Source organism: Pelophylax lessonae (assembly GCF_965119305.1).
Source record: "Pelophylax lessonae genome assembly, chromosome: 11".
NCBI classification, from domain to species: domain Eukaryota; kingdom Metazoa; phylum Chordata; class Amphibia; order Anura; family Ranidae; genus Pelophylax; species Pelophylax lessonae.
The window spans coordinates 120,745,034-120,764,156 of record NC_138778.1 but is presented as its reverse complement, the minus strand read 5'-3'; the positions used below and the strand labels follow the sequence as shown (position 1 = coordinate 120,764,156).

At 47.1% G+C, this 19,123-nt stretch overlaps 1 protein-coding gene across 1 annotated transcript in view; it reads right to left on the bottom strand.

The window, feature by feature from the left end:
* Positions 1-19,123, bottom strand: part of DNAJC7 (DnaJ heat shock protein family (Hsp40) member C7) — a 178,448-nt gene that overhangs the window by 37,311 nt on the left and 122,014 nt on the right. Inside the window, exon 8 of the mRNA XM_082271507.1 lies at positions 14,200-14,364. Within this exon, the coding sequence (XP_082127633.1) occupies positions 14,200-14,364 (165 nt within the window). The remainder of the gene's footprint in view (positions 1-14,199; positions 14,365-19,123) is intronic.

Sequence of the window (19,123 nt, the reverse complement as noted above, 5' to 3'; positions counted from 1 at the left end):
ATTATAAGGGATGCATATAATAACAAGCTATGGCTGTATGTTAAAGAATGTATAAGAAATTACTAAAATATCAGTAATATATCAATAGGGACAATAAATAGGAATATACTTAAGAGAGAACGAAAAAAGAAGAAGAGGAATAAACGGGAGAAAAAGAAGGGGGGGCGTATATATACATATATATATATATAGTTACATAGTTACATAGTTAGTGAGGTTGAAAAAAGACACAAGTCCATCCAGTTCAACCCATGATGCGTGTGTGTTTGCTTTTAACCGTACATTGTGTACCCCTGTATGTTGTGGTCTTTAAGGTGTACATCTAATAGTTTTTTGAAACTATCTATGCTCCCCGCTGATACGACTGCTTGTGGAAGAGAATTCCACATCCTTACCGCTCTTACAGTGAAGAACCCCTTACGCACTTTAAGGTTAAACCGCCTTTCCTCAAGTTTTAGTGAGTGGCCACGTGTCTTATTGTATTCCCTTTCTCTGAATAGTTTGTTCCTTATGCTAGGGTCGCCAGTACAGTATTTGTACATTGATATCATATCCCCCCTCAATCGTCTCTTCTCCAGAGAGAATAGGTTCAGTGCTTGTAGTCTTTCCTCGTAGCCGATGTCCTCCATTCCCCTAATTATTTTTGTTGCCCTCCTCTGGACTTTCTCCAGTTCCAGCACATCCTTCCTGCGGACCGGTGCCCAGAACTGGACAGCATACTCCAGATGTGGCCGGACCAGAGTCTTGTAGAGCGGGAGAATAATCTCTTTATTTCTGGAGTGAATCCCCCTTTTTATACATCCCAGTATTCTGTTGGCTTTGCTTGCGGCGGCTTGGCATTGCATGCCACTGCCAAGCCTGTTGTCTACCAGTACCCCCAAGTCCTTTTCTATCCTAGACTCACCCAGAGGTTCACCCCCTAGTGAATAGCTTGCTTTCTGGTTTCTGGCACCCAAGTGCATTACTTTACATTTTTCTACATTAAACCTCATCTGCCATGTGGTTGCCCACCCCGTTATTTTGTTCAGGTCTGCTTGCAAGATTTCCACATCCTGCATAGAAGATATTGGCATGCCTAATTTAGTATCATCTGCAAATACTGAGATTGTACTAGATATCCCCTCCTCTAGATCATTTATGAATAAATTAAACAGGATTGGTCCCAGGACAGAACCCTGGGGGACCCCACTTTCCACACCCGCCCAATCCGAGTACTCCCCATTGATCACCACCCTCTGGACTCTCCCCTGGAGCCAGGTCTCTATCCAGGTACTCACCTTATGATCCATACCTACCTTCCTTAGTTTGTACAGTAAGCGTTTGTGAGGAACGGTGTCAAAGGCCTTTGCGAAGTCCAGATACACCACATCCACAGGCTTACCTTTATCTAGGTGGCAGCTCACTTCATCGTAGAAGGTTAACAGATTGGTTTGGCACGAACGATTTTTCATGAATCCATGCTGATTTCTACTTATAATACCATTTTCATTACTAAAGTCTTGTATGTGGTCCCTTATCATCCCCTCCAAAATTTTGCAGACTACTGATGTTAGGCTGACCGGCCTATAGTTACCCGGGATATATCTCGGCCCCTTTTTAAATATTGGTACCACGTTGGCTTTTTTCCAATCAGCTGGCACCATACCCGTCTGTAAACTATCCTTAAAGATCAAGAATAATGGTCTGGCAATCACCTGGCTGAGCTCATTAAGAACCCTCGGGTGCAAGCCATCCGGTCCCGGGGATTTATTTATGTTAAGTTTCTCTAGTTTAGCTCTAAGTCTATCCTCTGTTAGCCATGGCGGCACTTCCTGGGGTGTATTATTTAGTTCGGCCTTACAAGCGGGTTTCGTGTAGCCCCCCGATTCCTTTGTGAAGACTGAAGAAAAGAAATTATTTAACACTTCCGCCTTTTCTCTGTCCTCAGTGGCCATTTTTCCTTTATCATCTTTTATGGGGCCAATGTGCTCTGGCCTGGCTATGTATATATATAAAGGATTCATTGTATAAAAATTTGTTACGGAAATGGTACGATATAGAGAAAAGGATCATGTTAAATTAAGATTAAGATAAAAAGGTTCAATACCTCTGAAATATATATACTTAAAAACATTAAATATATATATATATATATATATATATATATATATATATATATAGATCTATAAAAGGATCTGTAAAAAATATATATATCTGTTAAAATTCATATATTTAAAAAATCATTTATCTACATACACACACTCGATACCATACGCGCTGGAAGGCGCGCACAGCACCAAAGTGTGTACACTCACCATGTGGCAGGATGTAAGCATATGGAAAAAGGTAAGTACAATACGTATACCCATGTGTACATGTATCCATGCACGAACACACGTATCTCTACACGCACATGGACACACGTACACATCAGCAGGTACTGGTATGATGTTATAATATGGTGGAGATTTCTATTACCATAGTATAACATCATACCAGTACCTGCTGATGTGTACGTGTGTCCATGTGCGTGTAGTGATACATGTGTGTACGTGCATGGATACATGTACACATGGGTATACGTATTGTACTTACCTTTTTCCATATGCTTACATCCTGCCACATGGTGAGTGTACACACTTTGGTGCCGTGCGCGCCTTCCAGCGCGTATGGTAGCGAGTGTGTGTATGTAGATAAATGATTTTTTAAATATATGAATTTTAACAGATATATATATTTTTTACAGATACTTTTATAGATCTATATATATATATATATATATATATATATATATATTAATTTAATGTTATTAAGTATATATATTTCAGAGGTAGTGAACCTTTTTATCTTAATCTTAATTTGACATGATCCTTTTCTCTATTTATATCATACCATTTCCGTAACGAATTTTTATACAATGAATCCTTATATATATATATATATATATATATATAATATCGTATCATTCCCCTCCCCCCCCTTCTTTTTCTCCCGTTTATTCCTCTTCTTTTTTCGTTCTCTCTTAAGTATATTCCTATTTATTGTCCCTATTGATATATAACTGATATTTTAGTAATTTCTTATACATTCTTTAACATACAGCCATAGCTTGTTATTATATGCATCCCTTATAATATATATTTGATTACTATTCTATTATAATTTGCTATGGCTATGGACTATTTATGATTAATAAGTAGAATCAGTCATTTTTAATATAATTATTTTTAATATTATTATTATGTTCCGGAGTAAACGTATTGTTGCTATGCATTCCAATTATCCTCATGCTGTTTGCCGACTCATTTGGATATTCCCTCCCCTTTATATTGGTCTTTAAAATGGACTTCCTTGCTGCACTAGTTCCTTTCCCCCTGCTTTGAAGAAGGAGCGCGACTGCCGCCTCCCCCCGGCAGTACGCACGCTCGGAAACGCGTCGCACTTCCATGACGTCATCGACATCCGACGCTGTACCAAGCCTCGTTCTCACTGACGTACGGCGAGCCTCTTCCTCCCAAGTGTCAGCACAGCTTGGCTTCGCTGCATTGTCGGTTCACATCAAAGAGGTTTCCACGCCAGCGGAACAGCTACACAGACCGGGGATAACGTCCATCACTCTACTCATCTAGAATACCGAAATGGGTTTTTATTGCATGAACATGCATACAGATGTGAGTGCATTCCTTTCTGTTCAATAAATTTGTTTACAGTATACACTTAGAGGCGCCTCTATTTTGTTTTTTGTCTGCAGTTTGTGGAACCTTTGGCTTTGGTTCCTTGAAGGCTGCCCTAACCAGTGGACTTTTTCCTCCATCCGTACCCCTATCCAGTGACTGTTATTCCACACGGACTCGGGCTTATGGTATGACGCATGCGCCTATATTTATGTCATTCCTCATGTTTAAGGCTGGGCAGGAGTGAATCCCTAGAGAAGGAGCATGCATGTTCCAGGTCAACAAGATGTTGCGCTAAAATACTGGCCGAATGACACAGCCTTGAAGGGAGCTACCAAGGAGGGCTTGAACTCTTACAGAGAACTCATCGAGGTATGTTTCTTTGACCTCTGGGAGACAGCATTTTCTTCTATTGAAGGTAAATCTTTGCTTAAGTGTCCTTAAACAGACCCAAGTATCACAAGCAAAGAGAAAGCAGGAGAGCAGATTTTTGGAAGTTTATCACCCAAATGAAAGCCTGGATCATTTGAATTGCCCAGTGGACGTTTGAGAAGCTGGAAGGGAGAGGAGTCCTTAAGGAGGAGAAGAACCTTTAAAAAGGTGGATTCCCTGAGTTCTTGGAAGACAAGAAAAGGTGCTAGGACCTTTGTGAATAGGCTGGGAGCAGAGGACAGACCACAAAGCAGTGTGACAAATGGAAATGATTGTCTCTTACTGCCAAGCGTAGAAATTGCTGATGAGATGGATAATAGGAATAATCAGACAGGCATCTTAGATGTCTATGGATGCCAGCTATTCCCCTTGTCTCAGAGAGGCAATAACGGACCTTGAGGATTCCATGAAACATTTTGGAATTCAAAGGTTTTTGTTAAGGATTTTTGGTCCAGAAAAGAAAGAACACCCCCCATTGGGCTTTGATACCATGAACAGGTTTGAATAGAATCCTTTGAACCAGTTATGAGGGGGTACTGAGTACAACTATTCAATGGCACAGAAGATGGTTCAGGGCATTCTGCATATCGGACTCTCCTTGGGCAGATTTCTGTATAGTACTCTGCAGCTTCAAAATTTGCACCATTCGTGGGCCGCAGCAACGGCTGATTTTCGTGCGGTCATTGAATTTGAGTGATTGGGCATAATTGGCATCTGAAAAACAGTTTTCTAATCGGTAATGGGAGAATCGTGCAAGAAATATAATCGAAAAAGAAATGCGCATGAGTGCAAGAAAAGAAAATTTTGGGAAAGTAAGGAAGATTCCCAGCCTAAAAAAATATTTTCTGTAGCTATACGAGGTGAAATTGAAGGCTTGGTTGGTCAAAATTAAAAATCAATGGTGACACTACCGAATCACAAAACACACAAAATTTCTGATTTTTTAAAGAAAATTCTTTCAGATTTCGTCCCATGTATGGCCAGCCTAAGAGTCCATAAGGGAGAGGATGTTCATCACCTTAGGACACTAGCAAAAAAACTGAAGACTCACAGAAAAAGGTAAGGTTAAAGGGGAAGTGCCCTGGGGGCATGTCCTTAAAAACTTTGCAAATGCCCAATCATCTTAAAGTACGAGCCTATAATCCAGGGTCCATGAACACTCAGCCTGTACTGTATGATTAGGATAAGAGGCCTCTTGTTTGTGCATGCAACCATTTCCATGGAGCAATTTGAAGGCCTTTTTTTCATTCCCAATTTATTGTTGGCTACTTGATTCATCAGCCAATCAGAGACATGAGAATTACACAGTAAAAATATTTGACAAGAAATTGCTCATACTTCTTGCAAGAACATAGATTTGGAACAGTAAAAATTCAACAAAACTAAGTTTGCCTGCTACAATTACATGATTGGTCTCAGCATTGTAAAATAAAAGCTTCATGCTGGCATCCTTTTAGATGTGCAATGCCCTTTCCAGTTATACACTTAAAAAAAAAAAACGGAATTTTTGTAAAATCTTACCTGTAAAATTCCTTTCTCTGAGTCCTCCGACAGTCGCCGCCTCTTCATATTCGTCACATATGGGGTATTAGACTTTGCTCCGAAGGAGTAGCTAGGCAACAGAATATGTTAACAATAAAGCTTTAACATATCCCACCCACAAGGGGTGGTCCCCTCAGTCAATACCCTCCTACTTCCTGCAACCATATCTCAGTTTTAGTGGAATAGCAGTAGAGTATACAATCAAACCCCAAAAGAGGGGCGGGGGCGGCGACTGTCGGAGGACTCAGAGAAAGGAATTTTACAGGTAAGATTTTACAAAAATTCTGTTTTCTCTTACGTCCTCCGACAGTCGTCGCCTCTTCATATTCGTCACATATAGGGACGTCCCAAAGCAGTGCAAACATGAGGGGTGGGAAACGCATCCGCGCCGAAAGGCAACGCAGTCTCCGCATCAAAGAAGGAACCTTACCAAAGGAAGGAAACCAGCTGGGCAACAGCAAAAAACAAGTGCTCAACAGGAGCAACAACCCAGGAAAAGACAAAAAAACCAGGGGATACAAAACTTATCCCAACAGCCAGGAGTCCCCAACAAGGGACCCTAGGGAACAGCCGCACTAAGAACCTTGCGGCCAAAGGAAGCATCCGCCGATGCCTGAACATCTACTTTGTAGAATTTTGTGAAAGTGTGCACGGTCGACCAAGTCGCCGCCTTACACACGGGCTACAGAAGCCCCATGACGACAGGCCCAAGACGTACTCAGAGATCTAGTAGAGTGCGCCTTCACAGGCACAGGGGGAACCTTCCCCTGCAAAGCATAGGCCTGTTCAATGGTCTGCCTGATCCATTTGGCGATGGTAGAGGCCGAAGCCGCCATGCCCTTCCGAGGACCCTCTGGAAGAACAAACAAGGAGTCCGTCTTTCGAAAAGACTCCGTCGATTTAAGGTAAACCCTTATCGCCCGAACAACATCCAGAGAGTGCAATCTCACCTCCTTTGGATGTTTAGGCTTCGTGCACAACGAAGGCAAGACAATATCCTCATTAAGATGGAATTCCGAAACTCGTTTCGGAAGAAAAGAAGGATTAGGTCGCAAGACCACCTTATCCAAATGAATAACCAGGTACGGAGACTTGCAGGACAAAGCCGCCAGCTCCGACACTCTGCGAGCCGAAGTGATCGCCACCAAAAAGGCGACCTTTTTGGACAACATAGACAACGAGATCTCCCTGATCTGTTCAAAAGGAGCACGTTGTAACACAGATAGAATGAGATTCAAGTCCCAAGGGGGCAGAGGATCCCGCCTCGGGGGAACCAGATGCCGCACACCCTGAACAAAGGTGCCAACCAATGGGTTGGAAGCCACGGGACGTTGAAACAGAACGGCCAGAGCAGACACCTGACCCTTTATCATAGCCAGCGCCAAACGCTGATCAACACCCGTTTGAAGGAAAGACAGCACACGGGACACCGAGTACGTGCGGGGTGAAAACCCCCCGGACTCACACCAGGCAAAATAGGCCTTCCAAGTACGGTAATAAACCTTCCCCGAGGAAGATTTCCTTGCGTTGATCAAAGTATGAACGACCTCTGGAGAGAGACCCCTCTCCTTCAGGACCTCGGTCTCAACAGCCAGGCTGTCAAAGCCAGCGACTGTAAAGCAGGATGGTATATCGGTCCTTGAGACAGTAGATCGTCTCGAAGAGGCAGACGCCACGGGGCGTCGACCGCCAGATTCACAAGGTCTGCGTACCAGGACCGGCGAGGCCAGTCCGGTGCCACAAGAATCACCGTGTTGCGTTCCGAGTGTAACCTGCGAAGGAACCTGGACAGCAACTGAATCGGTGGAAACGCGTACATCAGCCTGTACTGATGCCACGGGGCCACTAACGCGTCCGACGCGTCTGCCCGAGGGTCGCGCGTCCTTGCCACGAACCTCTTCACCTTGTTGTTGAGGCGAGACGCGAACAGGTCCACATCTGGAAGACCCCACTTCGCGCACAACGTCTGGAAGACAGCCGGATGGAGAGACCATTCCCCCTGATCCAGGGTCTGGCGACTCAGATAGTCCGCCTGCCAGTTCTCCACTCCCGGAATGTGAACCGCCGTTATCGCCGGGACATGAGTCTCGGCCCAAGACAGAATGTCGGCCACTTCTCGAGCCGCTCGGGCACTCCTGGTGCCCCCTTGGTGGTTGATGTAGGCCACCGCCGTGGCATTGTCCGTCTGCACCCGAACCGGGCAACCCTGCAGCCGGTCCGTCCAGCGATGAAGACAGAGACTTATCGCACGCAATTCCAGAATGTTGATCGGAAGGGAAGACTCCCCCTCCGACCAAGTCCCCTGAGCGGACAGAACGCCCAGAACTCCACCCCAGCCCGACAGGCTGGCATCCGTGGTGATTACCGTCCACGAGATCGGACGAAACGACTTGCCCCCGGACACCAACGGGGACTGGAGCCACCACAGAAGGTTTTCCCTGGTGCGAAGACTCAACGAGATTTGAAGATCCAGAGATTGAGGTCGCCCGTCCCACCTGGACAGGATCTCCGCTTGGAGACCCCGCGTGTGAAACTGTGCGAAAGGAATCGCCTCGAAGGCCGAGACCATCAATCCCAGACATCTCATACACGTCCGCAGAGACGAGTTCGGAACGTCCCTGAGGGACCTGACTTCCTCCCGGAGAGTCCTGAGTTTGTCTTCCGGCAGGAAGACCTTCGCCTGCACCGAGTCCAGTATCATTCCCAGATAGGGGAGACGAACCGACGGACTCAGTGTCGACTTTGGAAAATTTATCGTCCAACCAAACTCCTGCAGAGTTTGCATCGTGACAGACAGGTCCTCCTCCAGACCCTGGCTGGTCGCAGACCGAACCAGAATGTCGTCCAGATACCCCAGGACAGAAACGCCCTGGGCCCTCAATAATGCCAGAACCGGTGCAAGCACCTTGGTGAAGACCCGCGGAGCCGAGGCGAGACCAAAGGGCAACGCCACGAACTGGTGGTGATCCTCCGCAATGGCAAATCGAAGGTACCTCTGATGACCCTCGAATATGGGGATGTGAAGGTACGCATCCTTCAAATCGATGGAGGCCATGAATTCCCCCGGAACCAGGGCAGCCACCACCGACCGCAGGGATTCCATGCGGAACTTGCGAACCCGCACAGAGCGGTTCAGAGCCTTCAAGTCCAGAATCGGACGAACCTTGCCCTCCTTTCTGGGCACGGTGAACAGATTGGAATAAAACCCCCGAAACCTGTCCCGATGAGGCACCGGAACCACCACTCCCTGAGCCCTCAGGTCCCGCACCGCCAGGTGCAGGTCCCGCAAGCGCTCTGGAGACAGTTGAAGATTTGAGGGAAAAAATCTGCTCTCCGGCCGAGAGAGAAACTCGATCTTGTAACCAGATCGAACGATTTCCAGAACCCATCTGTCCCGCACACGGGCCAACCAGGGCTGAAGAAAACCGAGCAAGCGTCCCCCCACCCCAAAACTGGGTGAGGGCGCCCCTTCAGGCCGAACTGCTATGGGCTGCAGGTCCGGATTGGCCGGACTTCTGTTTACCAGACCAGGGCTTCTTCTGAGAGCCTTGACCTTTGAACGGTTTGCCCTTGTAGTGCGGCCGAAAGGCACGAAAGGACCCCTGAGGGGGCCGAAAATTAGCATGCTTCTTCCCAGAAGCCCCCTTAGCCTTGGGGAAATGGGGCAAGAGAGTGCTCTTACCCCCGGTGATCCCCTTAATCAACACATCCAGGGACTCCCCAAAAAGGCGAGACCCATCATAAGGCAGATTGGCTAAGGTCTTACATGAAGATTGGTCCACCGACCAACATTTTAACCAAACCAGGCGGCGAGACAACACCGCCACGCTGTGCACACGTGCAGCCAACGGAATCAGGTCCAGGTCCGCATCACACAGATACATGACACCCTGGTGGATCTGATCCACCATATCCAGGGTCGCCGGCGAGGCCGAGTCGGCCACTAGGACGCGCCTAAGCATCTGCGTCCAACTTGCGATCGCCTGGGCCGCCATGAGAGAAGCAAACAGAGCCTTAAGCGTAGAACCCGTAACAGAATAAGTATGACGGGCAAGAGACTCCAGTCTCCTATCCGTGGCATCACGGAAAACAGGGGAACCCTCTGCAGGAATCGCAGTGGCTTTGTTCAAAACCGCAATTGCATGATCCACTGGTGGAGGCACACACCACCTTTCATCAGTGGCAGGCGAAAAAGGATAACGCAGCTTGAATTTACCTGGTACCGCAAAAGGTTTGCGCAGATCGCGCCATTGATCCTTAACAGCGCGCTGAAAATCAGCATTGCAGGGAAAAACCTGCGGCGTCCTGCGTTTTCTCTGCGTCCCATAAGCCGCCAAGGCAGCGGGGGGACACACTTCGTCCTGCAAACGCAGCGTTTGCTTAATGGAAGCAATCAACTCATCCATGATTGCAAGCTCTTCAGGCGAGCCAGGGGGAGAATTATCAACCCCCTCAACTTCAGCCTCCACCTCAGACCCCACTAGATCAAGAGAGGAGCGGGACCCCGATAAGGAGGCCCCTGCCAGAACAGCCCCATCACCTTCACCCTCAGAATCAGAGGAAAGAGCAACTCTGGGCCTTTTAGTAGATTGAGCAGCCACCAGCATTTGCACCTGAGCAGCAAGGCCAGCCACAATAGTGGCTAAATCCCCCCCTGGGGGGGAAACAGCGGTCCCCTGGCTTTCCACCAATACTGTAGGAAATTTGCCCTCCTGAGAATCCATTGCCCCTGTAATGCCAGACAACCAAGGGTTAACTGCCCCTTTTAAGCAAGCGCGGCAAGCGCAGCCCACCGCACCACACTCAAGCACAATGAGACCCCCACAGGGAATATGCAAACTGAACACAGGCAATGGATAGCAAGAACAGAAGGATAAAACCTGAGGAGACCCTCGCCGCTGCTGCTGCCTCGATCGGTGTTCCTGGAAAGAGGAAGTGATGCTGCCAGGGCGCTCTATGTAAGCCTATGGAGGCTACAAGAAAATGGCCGCCATGCATGTAAACCATGCGGCCGGAGCGGGTGTAGGCAAAATGGCGTCGTTTGGCGCCGAAACCGCCGCTCCACAGTGCATTAAAACACACATTACATTCCAATATAAGAATACATGTCAGATCGCCGCAGCGATCGCTGTATATGCCCAAACATGCCAAAAAAAACATGCCCCACAGCACACAGCTTCTCACACTGACCAGTCTGACACACACAGTGTCATACAGCTCCCCCCCCCCCCCTTGCAGCCCACAGCATGCAGCCGAGAGATAGGGAGACAAGCAGTGTGAATAGAGGCAGGTTACACAGTCCCAGACTGACACCCCCCCAGACAGACAGGTCCCCACATAAATACACTTACCTCACATGGCGTGGGGGACCCGCACAGGCGAACAAGCCGCTGCACATGAGGCAGGGAGAGTCGCAATTCAAGACGCACAAAATGGGGGTTAAGAAACCGCACAGCGTCCAGTGAGGTAGCCACCTCACCAATCATCCCTGCACCGAACAGGGATGGGTCGTTCACTATGCCAGGAGCGTTACCTGGCTGAACGCTCGATGGCAGACTGGGAAGCCACTGACCCACGACCTGCGACCAGGGGGATCAGCCCGAGACCCAGTCCGCATGATCCTCTTCGTCCGAAGAACTAACTAACGCTGACAAAATAACAGCTAAATAAAGGTAGAGAGAAAAACTCAAACAAAATATTAAAAAGAAGAAAGAGTCTGGGACAGAAAGTCCCAGCACAGAGAGAGCCAGCCACTCCTGACAAGCTAGACATTAAAACTGAGATATGGTTGCAGGAAGTAGGAGGGTATTGACTGAGGGGACCACCCCTTGAGGGTGGGATATGTTAAAGCTTTATTGTTAACATATTCTGTTGCCTAGCTACTCCTTCGGAGCAAAGTCTAATACCCCATATGTGACGAATATGAAGAGGCGGCGACTGTCGGAGGACGTAAGAGAAATTAAAGGTGCACTTTTTAATCCGAGTATAGCATCAAGTCAATTAAACTCCTGGGATATTGACCTGGTCATTTAAGTAGCAGAGAGGGGGCCCTTGTGAACGGGGCTCTCCCTCTGTACAAACTTATTTACATTAATAGAAACGGTCCCCACAAATACGAAAAGATTTGGCAGTCCTGGGTGGATGGTGCGGTTTAGCTCCACTTCTCCTTGCTGCTATTTGGCTCACTTATCTGCCGGTTCTGTACCTATTTACTGCTTTCTGTATTTTCTGTTGCTATATGTATGCAATGTTTCCCCACCATGCTTACTCGGGCGCTACTAGCGCACTGGTTTCTCCCATCTGTCTATGCTGCTGGCCAATGGCTACATGTTTGTTGTATACTGTTGTTTAATTCTGATTCTTTCAATAAAGAGCAACCTTGTTTGTAAAAGTAGCAGAGAGGGTTGGTAATCAGTTTCAGCTGCTTTGGTATTAATGAAATGAACAGGTGCACTAGATGGGCAACAATGAGAAAACCTCCAAAACATGAATGGTTTAACAGGTGGAGGCCACTGACATTTTGTTCCGTACTCACCTTTTCTGACTGTGTTTCACTAGTTTTGCATGTGGCTAGGGTCAGTGTCACTACTGGTAGCATGAGGCGATACCTGGACTCTATAGGAGGTTGCAAAGGCAGTCTAACTCCTCCAGGATGGTACATCAATATGTGCAATTGCCAGAAGATTTGCCTTGTCTCCCAGCACAGTCTCAAGAGCATGGAGGAGATTCCAGGAGACAGGCAGTTACTCTAGGAGAGCTAGACAGGGCTGTAGAAGGTCCGTAACTCATCAGCAGGACCAGTATCTGCTACTTTGTGCAAGGAGGAACCGGGTGACAACTGGCAGAGCCCTACAAAATTACCTCCAACAGGCCACTGGTGTGAATGTTTCTGAGCTAACAATCAGAAACAGACTTCATGAGGGTGGCCTGACGTCCTCTAGCGGACCCTGTGGAGCTCAAGTGGCATTTGTCATTGAACACAAGAATTGGCAGGTCCGACATTGGCGCCCTGTGCTTTTCACAGATGAGAGCAGGTTCACCCTGAGTACATGTGACAGACGTGAAAGGGTCTGAAGAAGACCATCAGTGATGGTCTGGGGAGGCATATCCATTGAGGAATGCATTGGGGAATGCACAGACCTCTACAGGCTAGACAAAAGCACCCTAACTGCCATTAGTTAGCAGGATGAAATCCTTGAACCCATTGTCAGACCTTACGCTGGTGCAGTGGGTCCTGGGTTCCTCCTGGTGCACAACAATGCCCGGCCTCATGTGGCGAGAGTATACAGCCAGTTCCTGGAGGATGAAGGAATACGAGGGATCGACCGATTATCAGTGGGGCCGATATTTACTTTTTTTGAAGTATCGGTCACAAACCTGCCGATGTGGTCGATATTGCTTCAAGTGGTTGTACCGAAGTAATGCGAGCAGCTACAGGCATTACCCTGGAACCGTTTTTTCGAGTCGACAGTCGGCTTTCTTGTAATAACCAACGACATGGCTAATCAGCCTCCTCCCCCCGCCGCTCCGCCCAGGTCTCCTTCTCCACGGGGATCGGCTCTCCGATGTAGTAACCCAGAAGCGATGTCATGATATTACTTCCGGTAACTGGAGTCTTAAAGGCGCCAGATTTTTAAAAAATGACTGTGTTCAAAACAGCCAAACTTGGCATTTTGAATGCTTTAAGTGCAGAGGAGGGGTTTTGAGTCTTATAGACCCCAGATCCCTCCATAAAGAGTACCTATCACTGCCTATTACTGTCACAAGTGATGTTTACATTCCTTGTGACAGCAATAAAAGTGATAAAAAAAATAAAAAATAAAAAAAAAAGGACAGCGTAAAAATAAAACATTTAAATGCACAGAAAATCGGCACCTAATATCAGCCTGAAGGGTGGCTGATCCTAAAAAAACAATATCGGTCGATCCCTAATTGATACCACTGAATGGCTCCACACTCGCCTGACCTAAATCCAATAGAACACCTCTGGACTGGGACATTATGTTTCGGTCGATCCAACATAGCCAGGTTGCACCTCAGTCTGTTAAGGAGCTCAGTGATGCCCTGGTTCAGATCTGGGAGGAAAAACCCCAAGACACCATCCATCATCCCATCATCTGCATACCTCGACGTTGTCAGGCATGCATACAAGCACGTGGGAGCCATACAAACTACTGAGTACCATTTTCAGTTGCTGCAATGAAATTTCAGCAAAATGGACTAGCCTGCTGCATCATTTTTTCACTTTGATTTTCGGGTTGTCTTTGAATTCAGCCCCCTGTAGGTTGATCATTTTTATTTCCATCAAACGATGTGGAATCCTTTCCTTCCTAACACATTACCCAGTCCATATCCCACTGAGATCTAATGTGGTTTCAAAGTGTTTTTCTTTCATTTTTTTGAGCAGTATATATAAGACTATTACCAACATTTTTTTTTTTGCTTTAAGTTTAATTTATATCTGTGAAAACAAATTCCATAACTTCTATCCACGATAGCAGGATCAGGTAACAACTAGATGGTCTGTGCCAAGTATTTGAAGTACACAAGATACCTTCCATTCAGTGCTTACCTTTGCATTGACAGTGCCTCGATTACAGTACAGTTTGGCATTTGTTTTGATATTGTTGGGGTCTATGCTGAGTGCTTCTGAGTAAAGTCTGTAGGCCATATCATAGTTGCCCTCCTTGAATGCCTGGTTGCCCTCTTCTTTTTTTGCTTTTAAGGCTTTAGCATTCTAAAATGTAGAGAGGCATTAGATTAAAATTCTGTATATAAAAAAAAAACTAGTCACTAAAGAAAGCCTGTCAGTTCTGCGCACAAGTTCTTTACTGTATTCTGTAACCAAAAAACTCAAGTGTTCATTGAGGACTACAAATGGTCCAGCTGCAATGGCAGGAAAGTGTGAACAAATGATGCGGCCGTGTGAACGGAGCGCCGCACAGCTGTGCCATTTTCAAATTGTGACAGCAGGTGTGAGGAGAAGACCCCCTGCTCACTGTCGCCGGGAGGCTGCGGCTGCAAAAAAATGGGTGGAACATTTAACAGGTTACAAAAGTGAACTTATCCTTTAGTCTAGGTTCACATTTATGCGAATTAAATGTGGATTTCCTCCACATCCAATTCGCTTGACAGGAGAGTGTGACCAGCTCTCAATGAAATCAGTTCACGCATATCTGGGCCGGCCGCAGTCCGAATTGCAAAAGGGTCCCGTGCATCTTGTGGTCCATTTCAAGTGTGAAAATTTGGACCTGATTTGCACATGAATTGGTGAACAGACATGCACCAGATCCCATGCTGTGAGCCGCAGCTAGTGTGAACCCAGCCTTAAGGTCCCCATAGAGGAGTCTGTTTTTGAACATGAAAAAAAAAATGACCCGATTCAGGCATCCACACATTCGAGGTGAATGACAGAAACCTCCCCGCTGTGCTATTGTACTCTGACAGCGAGAAGACTAGTCTAGCGTCAGAATACACTTATCAGTATGTAATGTGGTGTAAATTTGCCCTCTATATCTATCAAGAGGATTTTTTTTTTTTTCAACCTTTTTCTGTCTGGTTTGGAGATGTGCTAGGTTCTCTCTCTTTGGATTTTTTCCCGGTGGTAAGCAGGGATGAATGATTCAGGCAGCGGTGCTGATGATATGACTGCATTGCCACCCTTTAAATCATTATACTGTTGTGGGGGGACCTGCTTAAGTGTCAAGGCAATGATGCTCTGCACTCACAGACTTTCCTCAATTTTCCAGGTTCAGTAATGCTGGGCATCCTTTAACCTGGAAGACTGAGGATAATCTATGGCAAAACAGAAGTACCGTGAAGAACATTTTTGGATTAAGCATTGAAGGCACACTTTAAGAAAAATAATGGCGTTGGGCTTTAAGTGCATAAGTATTACGCACAGAATTCACAAACAAGGTGAAAAAAATAATTCAGGGACACCTCTGACCACTATATCCACTTTGGTACTGGTATGCCAGCAGATGTAGTCTTTAGTAGATTTCGAACCTTTGTAATGCCTACATCTCTTTATGAAATACCTGGATTTTTGACGTACCGTAAAATCCTTTTCTCTTAGGTTCATTGACGGATGCAGTCCTCTGATGCATATCAGTAGGGTAATACCGCCCCCTACAGGAGTAGGACACTAGGCGGAAAGAACTACGCCTATGTACAGTCCCTGGGGGTATACCCTCTCTCTTTCTGCATAGGATGTCTGTTTTGTAGCAAAGCAGTGTCAGAGAAAAGCACACCAACCCACTCAAAAAATTAGAGGGGTGGGTACTGCGTCCGTCAAGGAACCTAAGAGAAAAGGATTTTACGGTAAGTAAAAAAATCCAGTTTTCTCGATCGTTCATTGACGGACGCAGTCCTCTGATGCATATCAGTAGGGACGTCCCAAAGCAGTACCAAAATGAGGGGTGGGAATAGCAGAACAAAGAAAAAAAACAGTCCCCAAGGCCAACATGGCCAACCAGGCAACACAGGACTCATCAGAACAACCAGATGAGGTCTACCTGGAAAAAAAAAAAAAAAACAGAAGAACACCCTCAAGGAAGGCCAAGGGGCCCCCTAAACCGCGGACTGCAAAACCTTGCGGCCAAAGGAGGCATCCGCAGATGCCATCACATCCACCTTATAAAATTTGGTAAAGGTGTGAACAGACTACCCAGTCGCCGCCTTGCACACCTGAAGCACAGATGCCTGATGGTGAAAAGCCCAGGAAGCACTAAGCGCCCTAATAGAGTGCGCCTTGACAGGGAAAGCTGGAACCTGACCCTTAATGGAATAAGCCTGCACCACTGTCTGTCTGATCCATCTGGAAATAGTCGCAGCAGACGCAGGCAGCCCTCTCTTCGGCCATCCGTGAGCACAAAGAGCAAGTCAGACTTGCGAAAAGACTTGGTCACCATACCAGGAACACAGGCGGGTGCCATCTCAGGACAGGACCCCCACGCCACCGGAGTAGGGGGCTGTCGGCCAAATAGAAATGCTGCAACATCAGCCTAGACCCTGCCGTGTGCATCCTGGCGAGTCGTTTAACTCGCAGGGCCAGTCCCCGTCCAGCGGGACTATGTCACGCCCGACCCAGCGCGGAGCTAAGACCTGCACGCACTCGCTGGCCAGACTGGGGTGACCACTGGAATATGGGGGCCCAGTCTCTCGACCAGCACGGCATAATTGCAAGAAGATCTCACAGGAAAAACGATTCAGAGAAAAAAAAAGACTAGCTAAAAAAAAATCTACATAAAAAAAATGGATTTTTGTAAAATCTTACCGTAAAATCCTTTTCTCTTAGCTCATTGACAGACGTAGTCCTCGGTGATACAGCACCTTCGGGTTATGTTGCCTCCACAGGAGTAGGACTAGACAGGAAATAAAATGCTCTGGCCACACCCTAGGGGCAGTCCCAGAGGGTATATCCTCTCTCTCTCTGCCTCAGCAAATCAGTTATGTCATAAAAGCAGTCTTTAGAGAATTTAACCCAACCCAACTCAAAAAAACAGAGGGGCGGGTACTACGTCTGTCAATGAGCTAAGAGAAAAGGATTTTACGGTAAGATTTTACAAAAATCCATTTTTCTCTATCGCTCATTGACAGACGTAGTCCTCGGTGATACAGCACCTTCGGGAAGTCCCAGAGCAGTATCACAAATGAGGGGTGGGAAAATGGAAATCAAATCCAAATCTAGAAGGCCCAACCGGTGCCAACTAGAAGTTTACAATGCTCATCCTTAATGATGAGACTCAACAAAAAAATTTTCAAACAGAAAAAAACCCTCGAGGTAGACCACCGGTCTCCTCAAATTGCGGCCTGCAAAACCTTGCGGCCAAATGAGGCATCCGCCGATGCCATCACATCAATTTTATAAAATTTTGTAAAGGTATGTACCGACGACCAGGTGGCCGCTTTACATACCTGGACCACTGACGCCTGATGGCGAAAGGCCCAGGAAGTACTGAGCGCTCGAGTGAAGTGCGCCCTAACAGGGAACGGAGGATTCCGACCCTTAATAGAATAAGCCTGTACCACCGTCTGACTGATCCATGTAGATATGGTCGCGGCAGACACAGGCAACCCCCTTCAAGGGCTATCCGTGATCACAAAAAGTGAGTCCGTCTTACGAAAACCACTTTAGGAAGGAAGGATGGATTCGGAAGAAGAACCACCTTATCCCTATGAACCACCAGATCTGGGGAACGACAGGATAATGCGGCCAGTTCTGACACCCTGCGTAGAGAAGTAATGGCCACCAAGAAGGCCACCTTCTGGGAATGTAAGCAAGGGAATCTCCCTAATATCTTCAAAGAGAAGTTTCTGAAGAACCGACCACACTAAATTAAGATACCAGGCGGTAAGGGTGCGCGCACTGGCGGAGCCAGATGTCGCACCCCCTGGTTGAAATTCCGCACCAAGGAATGATTAGCCAAAGGTTTCTTGAAAGAAGATTGCTAACGCCGAAAACCTGACCCTTGATCGTGCTCAAGGATAGTTTCTGCTCAACCCCTTGTTGCAGACAGACCAAAATTCGGGTCACCGAATAGGTCTGTGGGGGAAATCCAATAGATTCACACCATGCAATATAAGACTTCCATGTGCTGGAAGTCGCTTTCCTTGCTTTAACTTGGAGGTAGGAATAACTGAAGCTGACACTCCCTTGTCCTTCAGTACCTGGGTCTCAATGGCCAGGCCATTAAGCCAGCGACTGTAAAGCAAGATGGAAGATCGGTCCCTGAGACCGCAAATCCTCCCTGAGAGGAAGTCTCCAAGGAGCGTCCGCGACTAGCCTCGCCAAGTCGGCGTACCAGGCTTGACGAGGTCAATCCAGAATTTCCAGAATAACTGGAATTCCCTCCACCTCTATCCTGCGAAGAAGTTCCCGCAGCAACTTGAGAGGATGGAAGGCATGCCGTAGCTGATACTGCCCCCACGGGGCGATCAGCATTTCTGCTGCGTCCGCTAGAGGATCGTGGCGCGAGCTACAAACCTCCGCACCTTCCTGTTAGGCCAAGGTGCCAACAGATCCACATCCGGGATGTCCCAATGAAGGGACAGCTAGGGAAAAAACCTCTGGATGAAGAGGCCATATGCGATTGGATCCGAATCGGGCTGCTCTAGAGCTGCTCGATCCAGTAAATCAGACAAAATCTGATCGCTCTCAGTTCCGATACCCTTATTGGTAATCTGGATACTATCGGAAGAAATGACTTCCCCTGGTTGAGCATCGGAGACTTCCTGGTCCGCTCGCTCAACCGGATCAGATTGTCCAGGGAATCGGAATTCTGATTCCATTAAAAAAGAATCTCCTTCAGGAGAATTCGGGTATGAGACTGGGTATACGGTACTGCCTCTAAGAAGGCCACCATCAGTCCCAGCCAATTGACAGACAGCAACATCTGAATCGTTGACTGAACCTTCTGGAGTTTCCCAGCAAGGAGAAACTCTCTTGCCCAGGATGTATCCAACCTTAGGCCCAGATAGTTCAGTCTCCTGGT